General features: G+C 45.4%; 1 protein-coding gene and 1 long non-coding RNA gene across 5 annotated transcripts in view; one reads left to right on the top strand and one right to left on the bottom strand.

Moving 5' to 3' along the window:
* LOC147023805 (cell surface glycoprotein MUC18-like) overlaps positions 1-19085 on the top strand; it is a 142180-nt gene that overhangs the window by 76587 nt on the left and 46508 nt on the right. For all 4 annotated transcript variants that reach the window (XM_085889621.1, XM_085889618.1, XM_085889620.1 and 1 more), the window contains 3 exons: positions 7257-7398; positions 7826-7953; positions 8628-8772. In XM_085889621.1, coding sequence (XP_085745747.1) covers positions 7257-7398; positions 7826-7953; positions 8628-8772 — 415 coding nt within the window. The remainder of the gene's footprint in view (positions 1-7256; positions 7399-7825; positions 7954-8627; positions 8773-19085) is intronic.
* LOC147023806 (uncharacterized) lies at positions 14845-18221 on the bottom strand. The gene is made up of 3 exons (XR_015059758.1): positions 17965-18221; positions 17620-17709; positions 14845-16458 (listed from the first exon to the last, which is right to left on the bottom strand). It is a non-coding gene; the product is annotated as an uncharacterized LOC147023806 (long non-coding RNA).

Raw genomic sequence — 19085 nt, forward strand, 5'->3', positions numbered from 1 at the left:
GGCGGAAAAGTGGGCGTGAACCTCCCCTGATCCTCGAATTTGCATATATCGATTCTACTCCGACGCGCCTGGAGGCGGGGCCAAATCGCCCCGCACTTGCTGATAGGACGGATCAGAAGTGGGCGTGTATTATTCCTGATCCGACTTCTCCTCGGAAAGGCCGCACTTTGTACCCGTGGCTCGGCGCGCACCCTGTACGAGTCCAGGACAGCCTGACGCTCGGCGCCCACAAGCGGCGTGGGAACGGCCACAGAAGGAGAGGCGAAGGTGGTGGAGGGCCTAAAGTGGCGGTGATGGCCATGGCGACGCTTGGAATGGCGGTGATGCGATGTTTACTGGAGCGAGCCATGACGGTAAAGGTCGTGGCTGTTGGCATTGTTGTTGTTGGGAAGCGGCGTTGCGGTCGGTGGTTGTTCTGTGATGGCGGTTGAGACGTGGTTGGTTCAAAATAAAGATAGAACAGAAAAACGGGTTAGGGTCGGGTCTTAAAGGTCTCAAAGGTCTTAAAGGGTCGGGTCTTAAAGGGTCGCAGCCCGAATGAATCACATTTATTCCCTCTAAACAACGGGTTTGGGGCTAACTACACATGTACTTACAGAGATATCTCACCTACGGGACCTGAATGGTGGTTTGCGAATTTCCTCAACCACAACAATATTGTTGCGGATTCGCGCCCGCTGGCGTGCGAGCAGCCACGTAACTCGAATCGTGGCACGTCGTCCACTGGACGGACAATCCCGTCGTGACCCTCTCGGACTAACGCCAGGAACTAGTCACGGGTGGGCCTTTCGGCCTCACCACGATCGTGCCAATCGGCCCCCCGCGTGGGATAGGGTTGTTCGCCAAATTCGACCTACCTAAGTACCCACACGGAGGGTAGACCGGGCGATTGCACCTCGCCGCAGGCCGACTTCGGACACGGGCCACTTTAAGCGACCCGTTCCGTACTTTCGGGATAACCGAGCGGTGTTATCGTCAACCTCGACGGTTCCGATTAATTATCGGGCGTATTTAGCCCACGACCAACCCTTTACGTGAAGTAAGATGGAGATTCCATTAGAGAAAAGACGAAGCGAAACGGGAGAAACAGTTCAACATAAAGCACATTTATTCCGCGGCAAACGGAAAGCACACATATACAATTACAACAATTATGCACCAAAAGCAAATGTAAAAGAGAAACACAATGCAGTTCTATTACCGACTACGCGAGCACACGGCAACACTTACACAGTGTTACTTCACAGACGGCGCCGACAACACATATACTCCAAAGCAAAAGAAAAAGGAAGAGGCCACCCTCAACTACAAGGGGGCAGACGTGGTCTGTGGGTGCGAGACCGGGCAGAGCCTACCCGTCTTGGCTGCTGCGCTGCTGCTGCCACGCTTCGCCGCCGCCACAACGCGCCCGAGCCCGAAACAGAAACTCTTCTCTCTGTCGCTGCCACACCTCTCCAACTCGCCCGATCCGCTCCGCGCCTGGCGCTTTCACTCTCGTTTCGCCGCTCTCGTCATGACCGTCCCAGGGAGCTCGCCGCCAGAGAGCCAGAGCGCGCGCGATCCAGCAAGCGCGCGCAATGCAGAGCCCAGAGAGAGACAAAAACCTCAGCATACGCACACACACACCAGAGCCTGCGCCTCCTCCTTATATCTCGAGCTCCGCCTTGGCTGCTGCGCTGCTGCTGCCACGCTTCGCCGCCGCCCCTTCTTCCAGCAAGCGCAGGAAACTTCCAGAAGAACAGCGTTTTTTCTCCTGGATCGGGGCCTTTCTATTCTTTTGCCTTTTCCAGAGCTTTTTGTTCCTCTCGCAGGGTTATTCGTTGGGAGGAGGGGGTGAGGCTGTCGTCCATTCTCCCTCGATGAATGCCAGGCTTCTGGCAACCATGTGCTGAGAGGGAAATGCGATGGCGGTTGTGGTTGAGGCGGTTGTGATGGTGGTGTGATTGGGCGGTTTTGGTTTAAGGTGGATGTTGTGAAGGCGGTTCTGGAGAAGGTGGCTGTGGTTGTCGAGATGCGGTTGGTGGTGGTTGTGGTGGTAGTAATGGCGGTTGGTCCAAAATAAAGATAGTAAAAGAAAAACGGCTATCTTGAAGGGTCGCAGCCCGAATGAATGACATTTATTCCCTCTAAACAACGGGTTTGGGCTAACTACACATATACTTACAGAGATATCTCACCTACGGGACCTGAATGGTGGTTTGCGAATTTCGTCAACCACAACAATATTAAGAAAACTCCAAGGAAGTGCAAGAGTGAAAATTGGGTGTTTGGGTTAATTAAAACACCCCTTTTGAAGGTAATTAACAGCCTTATTTAATTATATCCATGAGGTGATCCTCGGCCACATTGCTGTCTGGGGTCTCGAGGCGTTTCTTGGGTAACCTCGCCGGGGTCTGAAGCCATCATGTTTTTTGGCCTGCTCAACCATGCTTTTCTTTTTTTCTTTTTTTTCCACACCAGGTTTTTTTGGTGAGGAGGGTGTTTGGATATGGACACCCAGCAGGATTAAAAACAAAACCTGTCAAAGAGCGGAGGAGCTCCTTGTGAGCCAACGGCCATCGTTATCTCGTGCCAACTGTGTCTGCGGACGTCCTCCTGCAGTTGGGTTACTTCTTATTAGGAGGTTGGTGGCAGGATTTGCACTCCGGCCACCGTAAAACTCTTCATTCCGCAGAACACAAAAACGCAAAGAAATCTGAAAACACACTCCGTGGGAGTACCTCCTGTGCAGCTTCCCCTCGCAGGGCAGCTCACCGGATGACGAGAATGGGGCAAAGCCTTCGGGACCCCCAATCTTTAACGATAGGAGGGAAACCACGGGGTAACATTCCCAGGTCAGATGGTGGGAGAGTGTGTCGGAGTGGTGCTGAAGTGTCGTCCACCAGACAGTGGTCTCCTTGGGTTAACCTGCGGCGGTCCCTTCGGGTGGGTGCCTGAAATGTCCTATCCCTAACAGAGGATGATCACCTATCTCTGTTATCATCTGAGCTCAAGCGTTTGGACACCGGTATTGCAGCACTCTCTGAGGTTCGGAGACCGGATTGCGGCGAGATCATGGTGGGTGGTTACACCTACTATTCGTCTGCTCACTCTGATGGTTACCATGCCCAAGGAGTTGCTGTAGCTGTGTCCAATAAGCTGACTCCAATGATAATTGAGGTAACACCGGTCAACGAGCATATTATGAGACGAAGGATTTGTCACACCTTGGGTGTCATTTCCCTGGTCTCTGGTAATGCTCCGACTGAGGCGAGTGATCTCACTGTGAAGGATGCATTCTACGCCATGCTCGAGTCTGTGGTTGATCAGTGCCCCAGACGAGATACACTTCTAATCTTGGGGGATTTCAACGCATCGACTGGAACTGATCGGGATGGTTATGAGACATGTGTTGGTACCAATGGGTCAGGAACTATGAACCAGAATAGCACTAAGTTCCTTGACTTTGCAAGAAGTCATGTACTTCTTGTCATAGTCATAGGGTGGCCAGTTCATGGTTTCAGCACCCACAAGCTCATCGCTGGACTTGGTATTCCAATGCTGTCGGTGTGGCAAAGGAGATTGACCATGTCCTCGTTGATGGTCGCTGGAAGATGATCCAGAACTGCAGGGTCTACCGGAGTGCTCAGTTCCTCAATATTGACCACTGGCATGTTGTAGCAACTCTAAAGCTGCACCTTAAATCCAGGAGATTGGTACCTTCCTAGCCTAGGCTGGATGTTGGCAAGCTCAAGGATGAGAGGGTAGCTGAGGAGTTTGCAAACAAGCTGAGTGGAGATTTGGGGGGTCTGGGTGCTTTGGGAGGTCCTGAAGAGTTGTGGAGCGCCTTCAAGACCACCGTCCTTGATGTTGCCGGTGGATATCTTGGAACTCACCACAGGATAATGAAGAATTTTGTCTCTCAAGGGACACTGGATACCATTGACCAGTCGCAGGGCCAGGCTTAATGGCAGAGCTGAGCTGTTGAGGGAGCTGAGGCGTAAAACTGCACATGCGCTGAGGGTGGACAAGGAGGCCTATGTGCGAGGAATCTGTGAGGGGGTAGAGCATCACCTGTGGTCAGGTGATTCTTATCCTGCTTTCAGGGAAATTCGCATATTGCATTCATCCAAGCCCATCCCTCGGTGTACTGCAGTTAGAGCAGAGGGTGGTCGGCTCTTGACAGAGGAGTCCGAAGTGAAGGCCTGCCGGTTACTTTGAGCGGATGTACCAGGCTGATCCACCAGCTGTTGAGTTGGATGTCAGGGGTGTTACAATCCCTGTTGCTGACCCTCCAATCAACTGTGGTCCACCTTCGCTTGTGGAAACACAGGCTGCTGTGAACCGGTTGAAATGGGGTGAAGCTCCAGGGATCTGTGGCATCCATGTTGAACTTCTCAAGGCTGTTGGAAATGCTGCACTCGTGTTGTTGCATGCAGTTCTGTGCTCTGCCTGGAACACAGGCATCATCCCAACTGACTGGAAGAGGGGCCTTGTTGTCCCTCTCTGGAAAGGGAAGGGTGATCGCTAAGACTGCAACAACTACCGAGGGGTGATGCTGCTCTCAGTGCTGGGCAAGATCTTTGCTCGGATAATTCTTGATCGAGTTTGCCACCATCTGGTGAGCACCGGCGTCCAGAGCAGTCAGTCTTTACACCAAAGAGGTCAACGATTGACCGTATCCTTGCTCTGCAGGTCCTCACCGAACGCATCCGACAGTTTTGGCAGGGCTGCTTGCAGCTTATGTTGATCTCTATAAAGCGCTCTATTGAGTGAATCGGGATGCCCTCTGGAGGATTCTTGGTCTTTGTGGGGTGCCACCAAAACTGATCGATCTGATGTCTGAACTCCACTCTGGTACTGAGAGTGCTGTGAGATGTGGTGGTACGATCTCTGACTTATTTCCACTTGTTACTAGAGTTTGTCAGGGGTGTGTACTGGCCCCCACACTTTTCAGCACTTTTATGGACTGAATTTGAGGGAGGATGTCAGAGAGATCAGGCTGCGGTGCATTGTTTGGGAATGTCAAGATCTCTGACCTTGATTTCGCAGATGATGCAGTCATCTTTGTGGAGATTCTGGATATCCTTTTGGGGGCCCTCGAGGTGCTGAACGAGGGGTCAGAGCCCCTGGGATTACGGGTTTCCTGGGTCAAAAATAAGATCCAGGCTTTCCTTGACATCTTGGATGCTGCTGTCCTGTCTGTGCCTGTTTCTGGTGAGGATATTGAGGTCGTGGAGAGATTCACTTACCTTGGCAGTGATATTCATGTCTCTGCTGGCTGTGAGTCAGAGGTCAATAGACATCTGGGTCGGGCCTGGGGAGTCATGGATTCACTGGATCATGGGGTGTGGTGCTGCCACTACCTGTGCAGGAGGACGAAAGTCCTTGTCTTCAGGTCCTTGGTGCTTCCAGTCTTGCTCTATGGATGTGAGACTTGGACTCTGACCAAGGATCTGAGATCTGAGACTTAATTCCTTTGGTACCAGGTCTCTTCGGAGAATCCTTGGCTATCGCTGGTCGGACTTTGTGTCCAACGAGTGGTTGCTGAGAGAGAATCAAATGAGATTTGTTACCTGCATAGTCCGTGAGCGTCAGGTGTGGCTGTATGGACATGTGGCTCGTTTTCCTGACACTGATCCTGCTCACTAGATTCTCTCACCGAGGGAGTCTCATGAGTGGAGGAGGCCAATGGGCCTACCACATGCCTCGTGGTTGCAGCAGGTTGATTGGCATCTCAAGGAGATGGAGATGGGCCAGGCATCTGCCTGGTGGATGGCTAGATGGAGGCCCCTGGAGTACCGGCGGAAAGTGGACGCAGTGACGCGCTGCTCTGGCGCATGCTCCCATACCTGACCTGACCTGACAACCATGCTTTGACTTGAAACAGGCCGTAACGATTTGTTAACGATAAAGTTTTTATTTTCACTTTCCTCACTCATATTATTCAATGCCTGTTCTTCATAGCTACAAATCACTGGGTATATTGCAATGCTTATAAACGCCTGGAGATGCTAGCATTTGTGGCTTTATTTAATTTGCGCATATGAATAACTGAGATGATCTCTTAAACGAAGCATTACTAGAAAATGTAAGCTCCAGATATGAAAGTATCAGCAGTTCCGACACCAAAAAATATTGTTGATTTGTCCAATTTGTTCATTGCACGGGCGTTTCCGGGTGCATACTTGGATCGACGGCAATTGCGAATCGCTTGCCAAGCCTGACGTTCCATTGAAGTGCTTGCTTGAGTCCTGAAGCCACTTACCGAGTTGTACAGTACGGTTCATGTCCCGATCGAGATGTACAGTCGATAGTTACTACAAGGTAGAGGTTCGTATACAGCACACACGGACTTGGTACATATGGGTAGATTTCGATCTGTACGGACTCTCACTGGGTGTGTGGAAACGCCATGCCTGTAACGGGTGCTGTGGTGGCAAAGTTTCATCCCATATATTATGCAAGTTCTTTCAGGTTTTCCTTTGTCCTCGCGCCTGTTTCTAAAGCATTTGGTTATCGGATTTGCTTTGTTTCTCTTTGTGAGTTTCAAAGCAAAATATATTTGATGACGCCCAATTTCCGAGCCGTTTGCCGTATTAATGTGTTTTCTAAATTACCGAGCCAATTTTTTTCCCCACACGCAGCTGTTGATATCGAATAATGTTTGTGATCATCTCCCTGAAACGTCTGCATGAATGCAACGTTGTTTTTCGGTGAAAGCTACTCAAGGTTTTTGGGTTGTTTTCAGCACGTAATGTTTGTCTCCGGACATGTCTGAGCAGTGTTTGCCTCCAGACAGCTTGGCTCCAGATGCGTCCGGGTGGTGTTTGTCTCTGGACTGTGTTTATCTCCAGACATGTCCGGGCGGTGTTTGTGTCTGGGTGGTATTTATGGTATATTTTGGGATTTGGATTGCCAGTGGAAAATGGATTTCAGACATTATTTTGTTTCCATCTCCACTGTTATTCCATGCAGAATTATTTTGATGAGACAGTATGAATCGTAATTGACGCTCCACCACACGCCTGCCTTCCCTCCCTCCCTCCTCTCTCTCTTTCCCCCTCTATATCCTCACTCCCCCTCCAACCCTCTCTATCTCCCCCCCTCCCCCCTCCATCTCAGTGTTCCCGTCAGCAAAGCGACAGGTTGTGTGTGTGTGTGTGTGTGTGTGTGTGTGTGTGTGTGTGTGTGTGTGTGTGTATGTATGTATATATGTGTATATATGTGTATATGTATGTCATAATTTAATTTACACTGGATTTGTTTCTTTCCAGGATCATGCAAGATTCTCTGATGGTACCAACCTTCAGCTGGACCATGTGAATCTCGACACAGCGGGCCAGTATTCCTGCATTGCATATCTGGTGGCCTCACGGAATATCTCCAAAACACAATCTATTGATATTCATGTGTTTGGTAAGTTTTCCTTTGAAATCTGGTGGCTTCCATTACATATGCTTCCAAAAAAACCAGCCACTGTCATGGATCATTGTACAAAGTCCTTCCATGGGAATATCCCGCTGATCCTATGGCACAGCTTTGTAATTCGTTTTATCCCAAAGATAAAATCTCCAAATATCGAGCCAGACGAATCAGAAATAAAACTTTTAATGAACATTAAGATGCCATTTTTGTGTGCCAGAACATCCTGACATCTCGTGCTTGACTTCATTTTCTTTTTCTAACAAGTGGGGTGGATGCATTGAGTGCAGAAGAAACCCCAAAAATGAAATCCCAATGAATTCACTGGTTCCTCTTTTCGTCTTTTTTATCGGATTGTGTACCGTTCGAAACAATGCTTCATCCATTTTTAATATGGATGTTCATGCGATCGTTGTTGCAGGCCCGCCAACACTGGGTGTTGCAGAAGAGTTAATCACTGTGTATTACTTCATAAAGCAAATTCGTTTAAGCTGCAGAGCGGTGGCAAATCCCAAACCGACTATCATGTGGAGCACAAACGGCACAGTGGTATGTATGTACGTACGTACGTACGTCCGTAAAGTTGTTTTGGTAAAAAAAAATTTCAATAAAAAGTGAAATGAATAACACATTTGTTATATACCGTATGTATATTTTATACAGGGTCAAGGCTCATGGAAGAGCTAGTACACTGAACGGATCAGGACGCATCAGGCCAAAAGGAACAGCAGAGAGAGGGGTGTGGACACCAATAGCGGAGTTGAAGGACAAAATAGATGGAGACTTGGACAAACAATGGATGTGGAGAGGGATGGGGAGCAGGAAAGAATGCATGGCGTGGACAGGATGAATAGAGAAGGAAACTATTAGGAGGGAAAACTGGATATTTGGAAGGAGAAGGGTTTTGGGATGGAGGATGGGGGTTTAACGAGGATGGAAAGGGAGAAAAGACCATGGTTTTAGATTTGGGATGATCTGAGATGGTGGTGAATTGCTGTCTTAAAGACATGGTGTTCCTATTTAGGATTCGTCCTATTTAGATAATCCTATTTAGGATTCGTCATTGGGGGTTCGTGGGGAAAAAAAGAAAGCGAAAGTCCTCGAAGTGAAAATGTTTTTAATGCTGCCGTAAATCCTGTAATAATTTGGCACATTATGAAAGCAGGCCATCGGTGGATCATTTTGCATTAATATGTTTGTTTTGCTTGTGTTTTTTCCTCCAGAAATTATTGTTCAAAAAGGAGCAGCATCTTGTGATTAGTAACCTTGTTGTCAAACAAGAGGCTATTAGTGGCAACACGATAAAGTGCGAGGCCAGGAATCCTCACGGAGCGGCAACGAAGCTGTTTCGCCTAAGGAAGGTGCACTGTGAGTGGCAAGCACTCACTCTTACATACCCAAAAAACATTCACCTCATGAATGAGACGCGTTGAAGGAATCGATTGGTTTTGATGTGATGCCCCACTGTTTTTAAAATTACAGCCAAAAGGGGAGTTGAATGATCTTTCAGTCAAATGGGAACTTTTCTATCATAATAGCAATTAAAATTGATGTTCATCAAACGATTAAACATGCATCAAATTAAGTCACTTCCTTTTCTTGAGCAATAAGCTTTATATTTTTCTAGTTGGGGTTAAGGTCCATAGGAAATTGATGCACATAATTGAGGAGTGCAATGTTGTGGAACATGCACTTGCAACATAGTTGATCACTTGTTTACCAAGATTCTCTTTTTGTGAAGCCCTCTTTTAAATGAATCACTGTACCTTAATAAACCTCACTCTGATGTGCACTCACTCCAACCTGATCCCTACCTGCATTCACTCGACCCTCACTCCTGCCTGCACTCATGACACCCTCACTCCTGCCTGCACTCACGACACCCTCACTCCTGCCTGCACTCACGACACCCTCACTCCTGCCTGCACTCACGACACCCTTACTCCTGCCTGCACTCATGACACCCTCACTTCTGTCTGCACTCATTACATCCTCACTCCTGTCTGCACTCACCACACCCTCACTCCTTCCTGCACTCACGACACACTAACCCCTGCCTGCACTCACTACATCCTCACCCCGACCTGCATTCACCGCACTCTCACCCCTGCCTGCACTTACCCCACACTCACCCCTGCCTCAACTATCTCTAACCTCACCCTCACCTACTCCTGCCTGCACTTGTTGTTGCACCCTCACTATTCATGATACTACCCACATCAGCCATTTATAACACCAATTATAATCAGTGTCTATTCTTTTTATTACATAATTGACTTGCTCTGTTTTGAATTCTTTCTCAAACATCTTTTAACAATTTTTCTTGACCTGCATTGCCCACCAACTGTTCCAATCCCATGAAAAAGGTACCTCACAACCGCTCTCCATCAGCCACTAAAACAACTGGGCATGAGAACACATGCTTCTCGATAAAATCAATACAATTACCCATCAATCCACTATTAACACCAACATAACCTTGAGCAATCTATCTCTATATAAAAAAATGCAAGTTGCCAGATCATGTCGGAATGGGGTAAACGTCGTAACCACAGCATGTACAATGCTGAATGATACCTCATTTAAGAGCTAAAGAATGGATGCACACTTGGAATTGGGAGAGGGGAGGAGGGAAGGATGCTGTTGGGAGGGGGAGCGATGTGGACTTGGAGTTGGGAGGAGGGGGGAGGGATGCGGACTTGAAGAAGAAAGGAGTTGAGGACTCGAAGTCACATTTTACATTTCGCAGAATTTTATCGGGTCCCTCGTGCCGTTATGCTGTTAAAAGACATTCCTGTCAAACTCCTTAAATATTCCACGCTCTATTGGAAACTAATTCCCTTACAACAGCCAAGTGGACCCGGGTTATTTGCTCGTATCAAATTTAACACACCTTGCAAAAAAAATAAACAAACCACAATCGGAAATTGAATCCACCACCTGACATCTCCAAAATCTCGGGAGAACTCCTTTGCTTTCTTTTCTAGAGGAAGTGCACAGGTAAATGGTATTTATTATTCAATTATGTCTTGTAAAGAAATCACATACACATTCATAATTGTTCCACCATGTTCGTGCTCATAATTGCATGGTTGCATGTTCTGTCGTGTTATGAAAAGTTGTGAGAGTTTTAAAGGCAGCCAAGTTGCACCACAGCACAAGTTGCTGTTCCATGACAGGCTTCCACGATAATAAGGTGCAAATGCTGGACTACGTTTGGTGTATTCCAAGCAGTTCCACCAAAATAATGACGATAATTGACAGCAAGGCAACGAGGACGTTCCACGATTTAAAATTCAGATCGATTTGGCTTCATCATTATTATGGATGGTAGGATACTATTTATTTTGGCATTCCATTAATTTTCTGCCCATTTCTCTTTGAAAGTGAGCTCAAACGATACCACACACTCGCACACACTCTTGTGTGCAGCCTTGTGGCTGCTGGTTGCTTCATTGGTTAAGTACGCAGCTGTGCCGCTGAGGCAGTGCCCCTATTACCAGTGCACAAGTGCTCATGTCACCGACCTCGGAAGGATGACGGACTGAGTCAACCCCACATGGTGTTAATTCAGCGGTTGACGGGGCTCAAACTCAGGACCCTAGGATCCCAATCCAGCCACCCTAACCACGAGGCGAATGCCAGGCTTAGCTCAAACGATATGATGACAAGGAGAACGGAATCTTCTTTTTCACCTCGTTGCCAGGTTGCTCAAACCCTGGTTTCAAGCCACCTACTATGTTCCGGATAGATTAGCAGTTGTAAATTGTCAGGGATTATATACCCAGCAGGAAGCACGTACGTATCAATGGAAGCTAGGTGGAAACAGGCTCAAAGAAAAAGTCCAAGAATACAGCAACCGAGCTTACACTCATCTTTTCAACCAGAAAAGTAAAATCTTACATCATCTAGCCATGGATTCTTTGACAAAATGTGAGCTCAAACAAGCATGTGTCTTCATTGAGATGTCATATTTCAATACAAAGTTAATTCAAGGCCCTCTTTACATCTCAAATCACTTTGGGCAGTATATCAAGGTCGGAGCTTTTTGACCTCTGCATCTTCCTCTGACCTCGTGAAGACATATCTTGTAATGTGTCAAAACATCTCTTTTAGCGTTTGCTTATTGCAACAAATCGACGTTCAACAAATGCAGACGAGTGACGGCCTTTTCCCTCGTATTGCTTGGTGTTTCCTGCCCCTGTGCAGCTCGAAGAGTGGGCACTCTTCATTGCGACAAACTGAGCAGTCACGAGGCAATGAGTTGGGACCAGAGAACTCCTGATGAGTTTCTGGCCTTTAAATGAAGCAGGAATCAATGGAACAACTTTCATATTCACATCAACTCAAAGCAAGCACTAACTGTGACACGACCACTCTTCATTTGGTGTTCCTGTTCAAGCCTGCTATCTTCAGCTGCATTATTATCCCTTCAAGGTAAAATCTTACCTCATACCTTACATGATGTCCTGTTACAGGAAGTCACTTTGTCCACTTGTCTTGCTTTAAAAAACCGTGACGATAAGATAATGTAAAATCACTCATAGAGTGACACTTGGTGAAACGGAAGGGCACTCGGTAGAGCACATACAGTACCTCCGCCAGGCTGAATACTTTACATATTGTATGCCATTGATAGGTCAGATCTGAATCCGGACCTTAACTAAAATCGAATCGGCTTGTTCTTGTCACTTCACCAACTCATCCACCTAGTTTTGTCACAAGTCGTCCACAACATTTTGAGATCTCATGCGATACATAGTTTTTCGCCCCATCTCTCAATGGTGAAGAATCACTTGAAAATTAAATAATTCTCGTATCTCGATCTGGATTCGGATCTTCACCAAAATTGAAGATATTGTTCCGAATTCGCGCCCGCCGGCGTGAGATCGGCCGCTCCATTAGAATGGCGGCCGCCTCGCCCACCGGAACGGACAATTCTGTCGTGACCCTCTCGGAACAACGCCGGGAGCTAGTCACGGGTGGGGGTTTAACCCCACCACGACCGTGCCAATTGCCCACCCGCGCAGGATAGGGTTGCTCGCCAAATTCGATCTACCTAAGTACCTGCGCGGATGGTCGACCAGGCGATCGTACCTCGCCGCAGGCCGACTCCAGAAACGAACCGCTGAAGCGGTCCATTCCGTGCTATCGGGATAACCGAGCGGTGTTATCGTCAGCCTTGACGGTTCCGATTAATTATCGGGCGTTTTTAGCCCACTACGAACCCTTTTACATGAAGCAGGATGGAGGGTCAATAAAGAAAAGACGAAGCGAAACGGGAAAACAGTTCACACAATGCACATTTATTACGCGACACACGGAGAGCACACATATACAGCCAAACAGTCAAAATGCACCTATATCAGTAAAACAAAAGAAACAATGACACAGAGTTACTCCCGAATACGCGCACAGACGGCAACACTTGTACAGTTCTACTTTACAGACGGCGCCAACACACATTTACTCAAAAGCAAAGGAAAGAAGCCACCCTCATAGACAAGGGGGCAGATGGGCCTGTAGGCCAATATGTGCGCGGGACCTGAAGGAGCGGCCAGGTCCGCGAGACCAGGTGGGTCCTACCCGCGTCCTCGTGACGCGTTGGCGGACGAGCCGCAGATGTGGCCGCGTGGCTGTGCCCCGACTCCTTGCTCCTTCGCGGGTTTTGTTGGCACGACGTTTGGGGTGGGGTGGGGTGGGAACGGGGCCCCCTTTGTTGCACTATCTCAGCGCGGGGGGAAAAGGGGGAATTGTTGATGCCCTGGGGGAGGGAGAATGGCTGGCTGGCTTGGGTCCCGCGACGAGCGATCTCCCACCGCGACCTCGTCGCCGACCGCCGTCCTTCTCGCCTCGGACCCGAGCTCTTTGGCCTCTTCCCACAACTCTCCTCAGCCGACTGCAGAACCCAACTCGATGCCTTCGCCACCCGACTCCACTCTCTGCCACACTCTGCCGCTGCCACACTCTGCTCTCCACCCAAAAACTGACTCTGCCACCAAAACTGACTCTGCACGATTCGCCTGGTGCTCGCCGTTTTATAGGCCGCAGGAGAAACAATATGCAAATTTCCGGATCAGAATGACCTCGGGGCGGAGCCATGCTCACCAATTGGACGGAGGAAAAGTGGGCGTGAACCTCCCCTGATCCTACAATTTGCATATATGGATTTCACAGACGCGCCTAGAGGCGGGGCCAAACCGCTCCGCGCTTGCTAATCGGACGGATCAGAAGTAGGCGTGTAGCGTTCTTGATCCGAATTCTCCCTCGGAAAGGCTGCTATTTGCACTCACGGCTCGGTGCATATCTTGAACGAGCCCAAGACAGCCTGATGCTCAGTGTTCACAGGTGGTGTGGGAATGGCCGTAGAAGGAGAGAGGTGAGGGTGGTGGAGGGTTTATCGGTGGTTGGTTCAAAATAAAGATAGAACAGAAAAACGGCTATCTCAAAGCGTCGCAGCCCGAATGAATCACATAAATTCCCTCTAAACAACGGGTTTGGGGCTAACTACACATGTACTTAGAGTTATCTCACCTACGGGCCCTGAATGGTGGTTTGCGAATTTCCACAGCCGTAACAATATTCTTCCCAGTGGCATTTCCAACTTGTCCACCAAGTTTCGTATGAATCCATCCATAACCTTTTGAGATATTGTGCTAAAAATCGTTTTTGGCCCAATCTCTCAATGGTGAAGAGTCACTGAAAAAATTCTCAGAACCGGATACGGATTTGTATCTTCATTAAAATTAAGCGTTGCTGACCTTGGCTGGTTAACTATGTGCACAAAAAAAATTCAGAACGGTTGCTTGAAAACTGTGGTCCAAAATCGTGTGACAAACAAACAAACAGCCAAACAATGTACTTGGCAAAATGTTTTTCACCAAGTAACAATAATGACTGCACCAGGGAGGTTATTATGTTGTTTTGATGACATAAGAACAAATTGTCTAGTTGCATAAACTCTTCTGCATGAGGCATATGGCACGAATGGTTGTCATCGCGAGTCTCACTTTCATCAAGCTTTAAATCACCACAAATCAAAATCGTTAGAATTGGCATCCCCGGAGCGATAACAACTATGATAAATGAGCGAAATATTTTTGACACATAGGTGGAAGACATGATTGGCATTGAATTGGCACCTTTAATACATTTCAGACTCAGCAAGGTGTCAGTACAAGCATTTGACCTTGCAACTACCCCACCCCAGTCTATATTCGTCCTGATGCCCCCCCCCCACCACCTCGATAATGGTGAAATTGGTATATCAGTCAATCTGTGGGATTATTGTGGCCTGATCCCTTGTACAATCCTTTTGGCTGTTAAAACTGGCTGTGGTGGTCCAGCCCCTCCTTGCCTTCCTGTAAAGCATGAATCTTTGTTCATAACTCACAAGGAATCTTTCTTCTTCTTCGTCCAGCAGCCAAAGGCCAAATTTTCACCTAACCCTAACATCTCTGAAAAAGTTTTTTTCTCTGCTGATTATTCACCCTTGGGGTACATCTTATGATACCCAGGTGGGTGTGAACCTGTCACCCTTGAGCAACTTTAAATAGTCAAGATGGCGTCCAAGATCGCTGCCACAATGGGCTAAAATTCTAAAATTCCTATTCTTTCAATGGAGTCGGCTAGAAATTAATGATTTTATTGCTCAAATATATGTTTTGAGTTTCAACAATATGTGTAAAATAGTTTGGGAAATATGAGCTGTACCGTTGCTATGGTAACTATTAATATGACTACCGTTATGTCAGTAAAATATAGAAAAGTGGCAATCTGCCATATATTTCAAGAACATGTTCATTACAACATTGTTTTTTTTGTTTTTTAATCTTTTTGGCAAATACTCTTGATCACTGCATTAAGTAAAATAGGATGATGAATTGCATTTTTGTGTTGCCATGGTAACTATCTAAAATGATCACTCTGATTAGTTAGGTGTTAAAGATGCACAGCATATAATGTATATACTTGTACATTTTATCTTATTTGTTTTCTACCTCATAAACCATGTGGGGCCAATTTGGTAATAAACTGTAAGATGTTGTCATGATTACCACAAAGATGCCACTGTAAATTGGTACCGAATGTTTTTAATCATGTTTTTTTTACTATAGTCCTGCACCAGAAAAGGAAATTTTAGCTGGACCCAAAATTTCTTGATATGGTTATTTTCTCAACTTCATATGCATCTTCGTGATGTATATTATGATATTCAGGTGGCAGTGACCTTCTCAGCCCTGAGCAACTTGATGAATTCAAAATGGCATCCAGGAAATGAGGAAAAATACGAATTTTTACATGTCGATGACCATATCAATTAAAAACACAATGAACCATGTTTTATATCATTTTAATGACAGCTAGATTCTTCTGAAAACTTAGTTTTACATATATTGTATGATTAAAACGAAATTGCATTTTTAGGTCACAATGGCCACAAAGAATGAAAGATTAATATGTTTCTGATGGATTATTGAGAAAAATCAGAAAAACAAGTGACTGGGATATCAAAAAGATATTTTTAGATAAAATATTTATTTTGAATTCATAGCTATTCATATAGTGCATACAAATGCAATAAAAGCCACGAAGGCTTCTTTAAGGTAGTTAATACACATGCCATAAATAATGGTGACTACATCAAATCAAACATGGTATCTTGTGGGGCTGAAGTTTGTCTTGAGATTCTAAATAAAGACTAGTCTTCTTCGTCTTCTACTTCCATGACTTGCTTTGTGTACTCATTAAAACAGGATTGGCTGCCTTGGCAGGAGCAGAAAATGGTACAAGCAAGAGTCGAGCTGTTGCAGCTGCAGCGTCATGTCTTACACGCATTTTCACTGCTGCAGTTGCACCTAATCAATTTGAGAAGCTCTTCTGGAGCAAGAGGGACATTCTCAGGTAGTGGAGTAGGTGACAGAGATGATGAACCCTGCTCATGATACCAACCATATACAGTGGTATTTAAGACTGGTTGCATTGCATCTATTGCCTTCTTCCATACTGCAACTTGGAGATGGGCGCGGGAAACATTCTCCATGAACGCTTCATCTGTTGGAGGAAGAGACGGTTTGGCTTCATCCATGTTAGCCATTCAGTCACTGGTATCTTAATTATAAAACATTTTGTAAAGGCAGCAATAGTTTTAATTGGTTTCTGATACCTTAAAAAATTAGAAAAAATGCATTACATAACTTGTTATCAAGCCTGGTTAAAATTATACACACATATTGGATAGTCAGTGATTATATAATTTCACTTGCGACCATATTGGATTCTTCAAATTGTTCATGGATGACATCACAACCACCTGGATTTTTTTAATCTATCCTAATAATATCCTATTGAATAAACAGCAAGTAAAAATAGACATAATGGCTGCCAGACTAAACAATAAATGTATTTATCAAAATATCATACAACACATTCTTAGTAACATTTTTGTGGTTACCATGGCCACATTTAACAATTTATTAATCAAATTGAACCCACCATGATCTAAGAGTTTGAAAACATTTAACTTAGATCAGAAATGCACAGTTTTATGTTATATAACTTCAGCGCTTATTTCAAACATCACAATTGCATTGGTTGTCATGGGGACCATGGCACCATAACTTCATTACTCATTAATTCTTTTTTATGTAAAACATTATTGTCATTAGTTCATGTATAGAAAAACAACAAAATAATGCAACAATAAACATTTTCTTGAAATTATGGCAATTTGGTTGTTTTTACCATCTTTTACCAACATAATCGTAGTTATAATTGGTAGTTACTACAGTAATGGTACAGCAAATACTTCACAAACCCTTTTTATTTAAATTAGTGGACCCTAAAACATATATGATATCCAAAAACTCATAGGTCTACAGCAGAAAACACTGAAATAACATGAATTTTCTACTTTTAGTCGATTTTGGCAGCCATCTTGAATATTTCAAATTGCTCAAGGGTGACAGGTTCACACCCACCTGGATATCATTAGATACACCCCAAAGATGAATTATCAGCAGAGAAAAAAACTTTATCAGAGATGTTAGGGTTACCCCCTCGGCTGCTGGACCATATTAGTTCATGGGTGTTTGTGCTCATTGTGTCCAAAGGATCTGAACCTTTGTCCATGCAATTACGTTAATGGTGCACGTGTGCGTGCGTGCGTAACGTCTGTTCGCTGATCCGGCGAAACCGGACTTTGTTTCCACTAACCAAGTGGTGAAGAGGAATGTGGTCAGACTGTGGTTTTTCATCGCTCGAGCTTGAAGGGTGGACTTTTGGTCATTGCCTTCCCATGTTTATCTGAAGTGGAAGTGAAAGCATTATATATGCTCGAACTCCGAGCTGTAATTCAGTCTTAAACTCTCAATGGCATACACTCAACCAGCCACGTAATTGTTTTTCAAATTCACTTTAAAAAGTCTTTGCCACTTGTGTATGCTCAAAAATGAAGATGGACAAAGTAGATGCTGGTGCTGCACTTCTGGGTTAAATGATTACAGAGACAGATCTCATTGGCAGATCACAAAATGTATTGTTCATTTCTTTGCAACTCACCTTTAACTGCTCTTTCATCCATCCGTCTTACACTCGCTCTTGCTTTCCGAATAACGGCGTCATCCAACTTCTCAATCTTCATCCTCGAATTTGTTTGTTTTTAAAAAAACGGATTGATCTGTGATCCACAGTCATAAGAGCTGTTACAAAAATGATTCATAGGAGCTGGATAAAGACTTCAACAGACATCAGTGTACTTTTACATGAACGATATATTTAATAGACTAAATAACTTGAATCTCTCGTCACAGCGTCATACTGAGCTGTTGCAATTCAGATGGGAAATGTCAAACGCGCTGCCAAAAAAGAGAAGGTTCAACTAGTAACTAGTTTATATTAATCCCAATCTCCTTCCATCTGAGCAACACGTTCCTTAACTTTCAGCCAATCCGACTGTTTTCATCACACTTCAAAGGAGACATCCCATTATAGCTAACGTATTACATCCCGTCTGTTCAAGGTTTATTTTAGCTCTGGTTTTAGCTGCCCAATATAGTTTTGGTGTGCTCACAGGTATGAGGTTTTTTTTTTCTTTTTCTTTTTCTCTCACCTCCTTTGTTCCTAATTAAGTTCCCTTAACAGCCTTTCCCCATGAGTAGAAAAGCTTTATGTATGGAAGCAAGTGGCACAAGAATGGTGGAATATGAGGCAGAAACTGCCAAAGGATGGTGAGCGAGTGTGAGGTGATGACAGTACGTATAATGCTCGGCCTTGGGAATAGCAGCCATTCGGAAAGCACTGTGTGATGTCAAACAAAACTGGCAATAACTGTTGCTGTTGAATAATTTCAGAAAATGTCGTGGTTCTAAATTTCTTCATTTCGTTTTAATGTTTGCAAAGATACTCAAAACAATTCTCATGGAGCGAGAACGGCACTCGAGAGAGCGCATACCTCTGCCAGACTTAGTTTACGTTTTGTATCCCATTGATAGGCCAGATCTGGATCTGGACCTGAACCAAAATCTAATCATCTTGTTCTTGCACCTACCCAACTCATCCACCAAGTTTTTTTTTTTTTTTTTTTTTTTTTTGTCTGAATCCGTCCATAACTTTTTGATATATCGTGCTATATATCGTTTACAGCCTGATCTCTCAATGGTGAAGAATCACTTTTAAAAATA

The sequence above is a fragment of the Eptatretus burgeri genome, chromosome 7 (genome assembly GCF_056783735.1).
Source record: "Eptatretus burgeri isolate ZD-2024b chromosome 7, Ebu_testis_v1, whole genome shotgun sequence".
Taxonomy (NCBI): domain Eukaryota; kingdom Metazoa; phylum Chordata; class Myxini; order Myxiniformes; family Myxinidae; genus Eptatretus; species Eptatretus burgeri.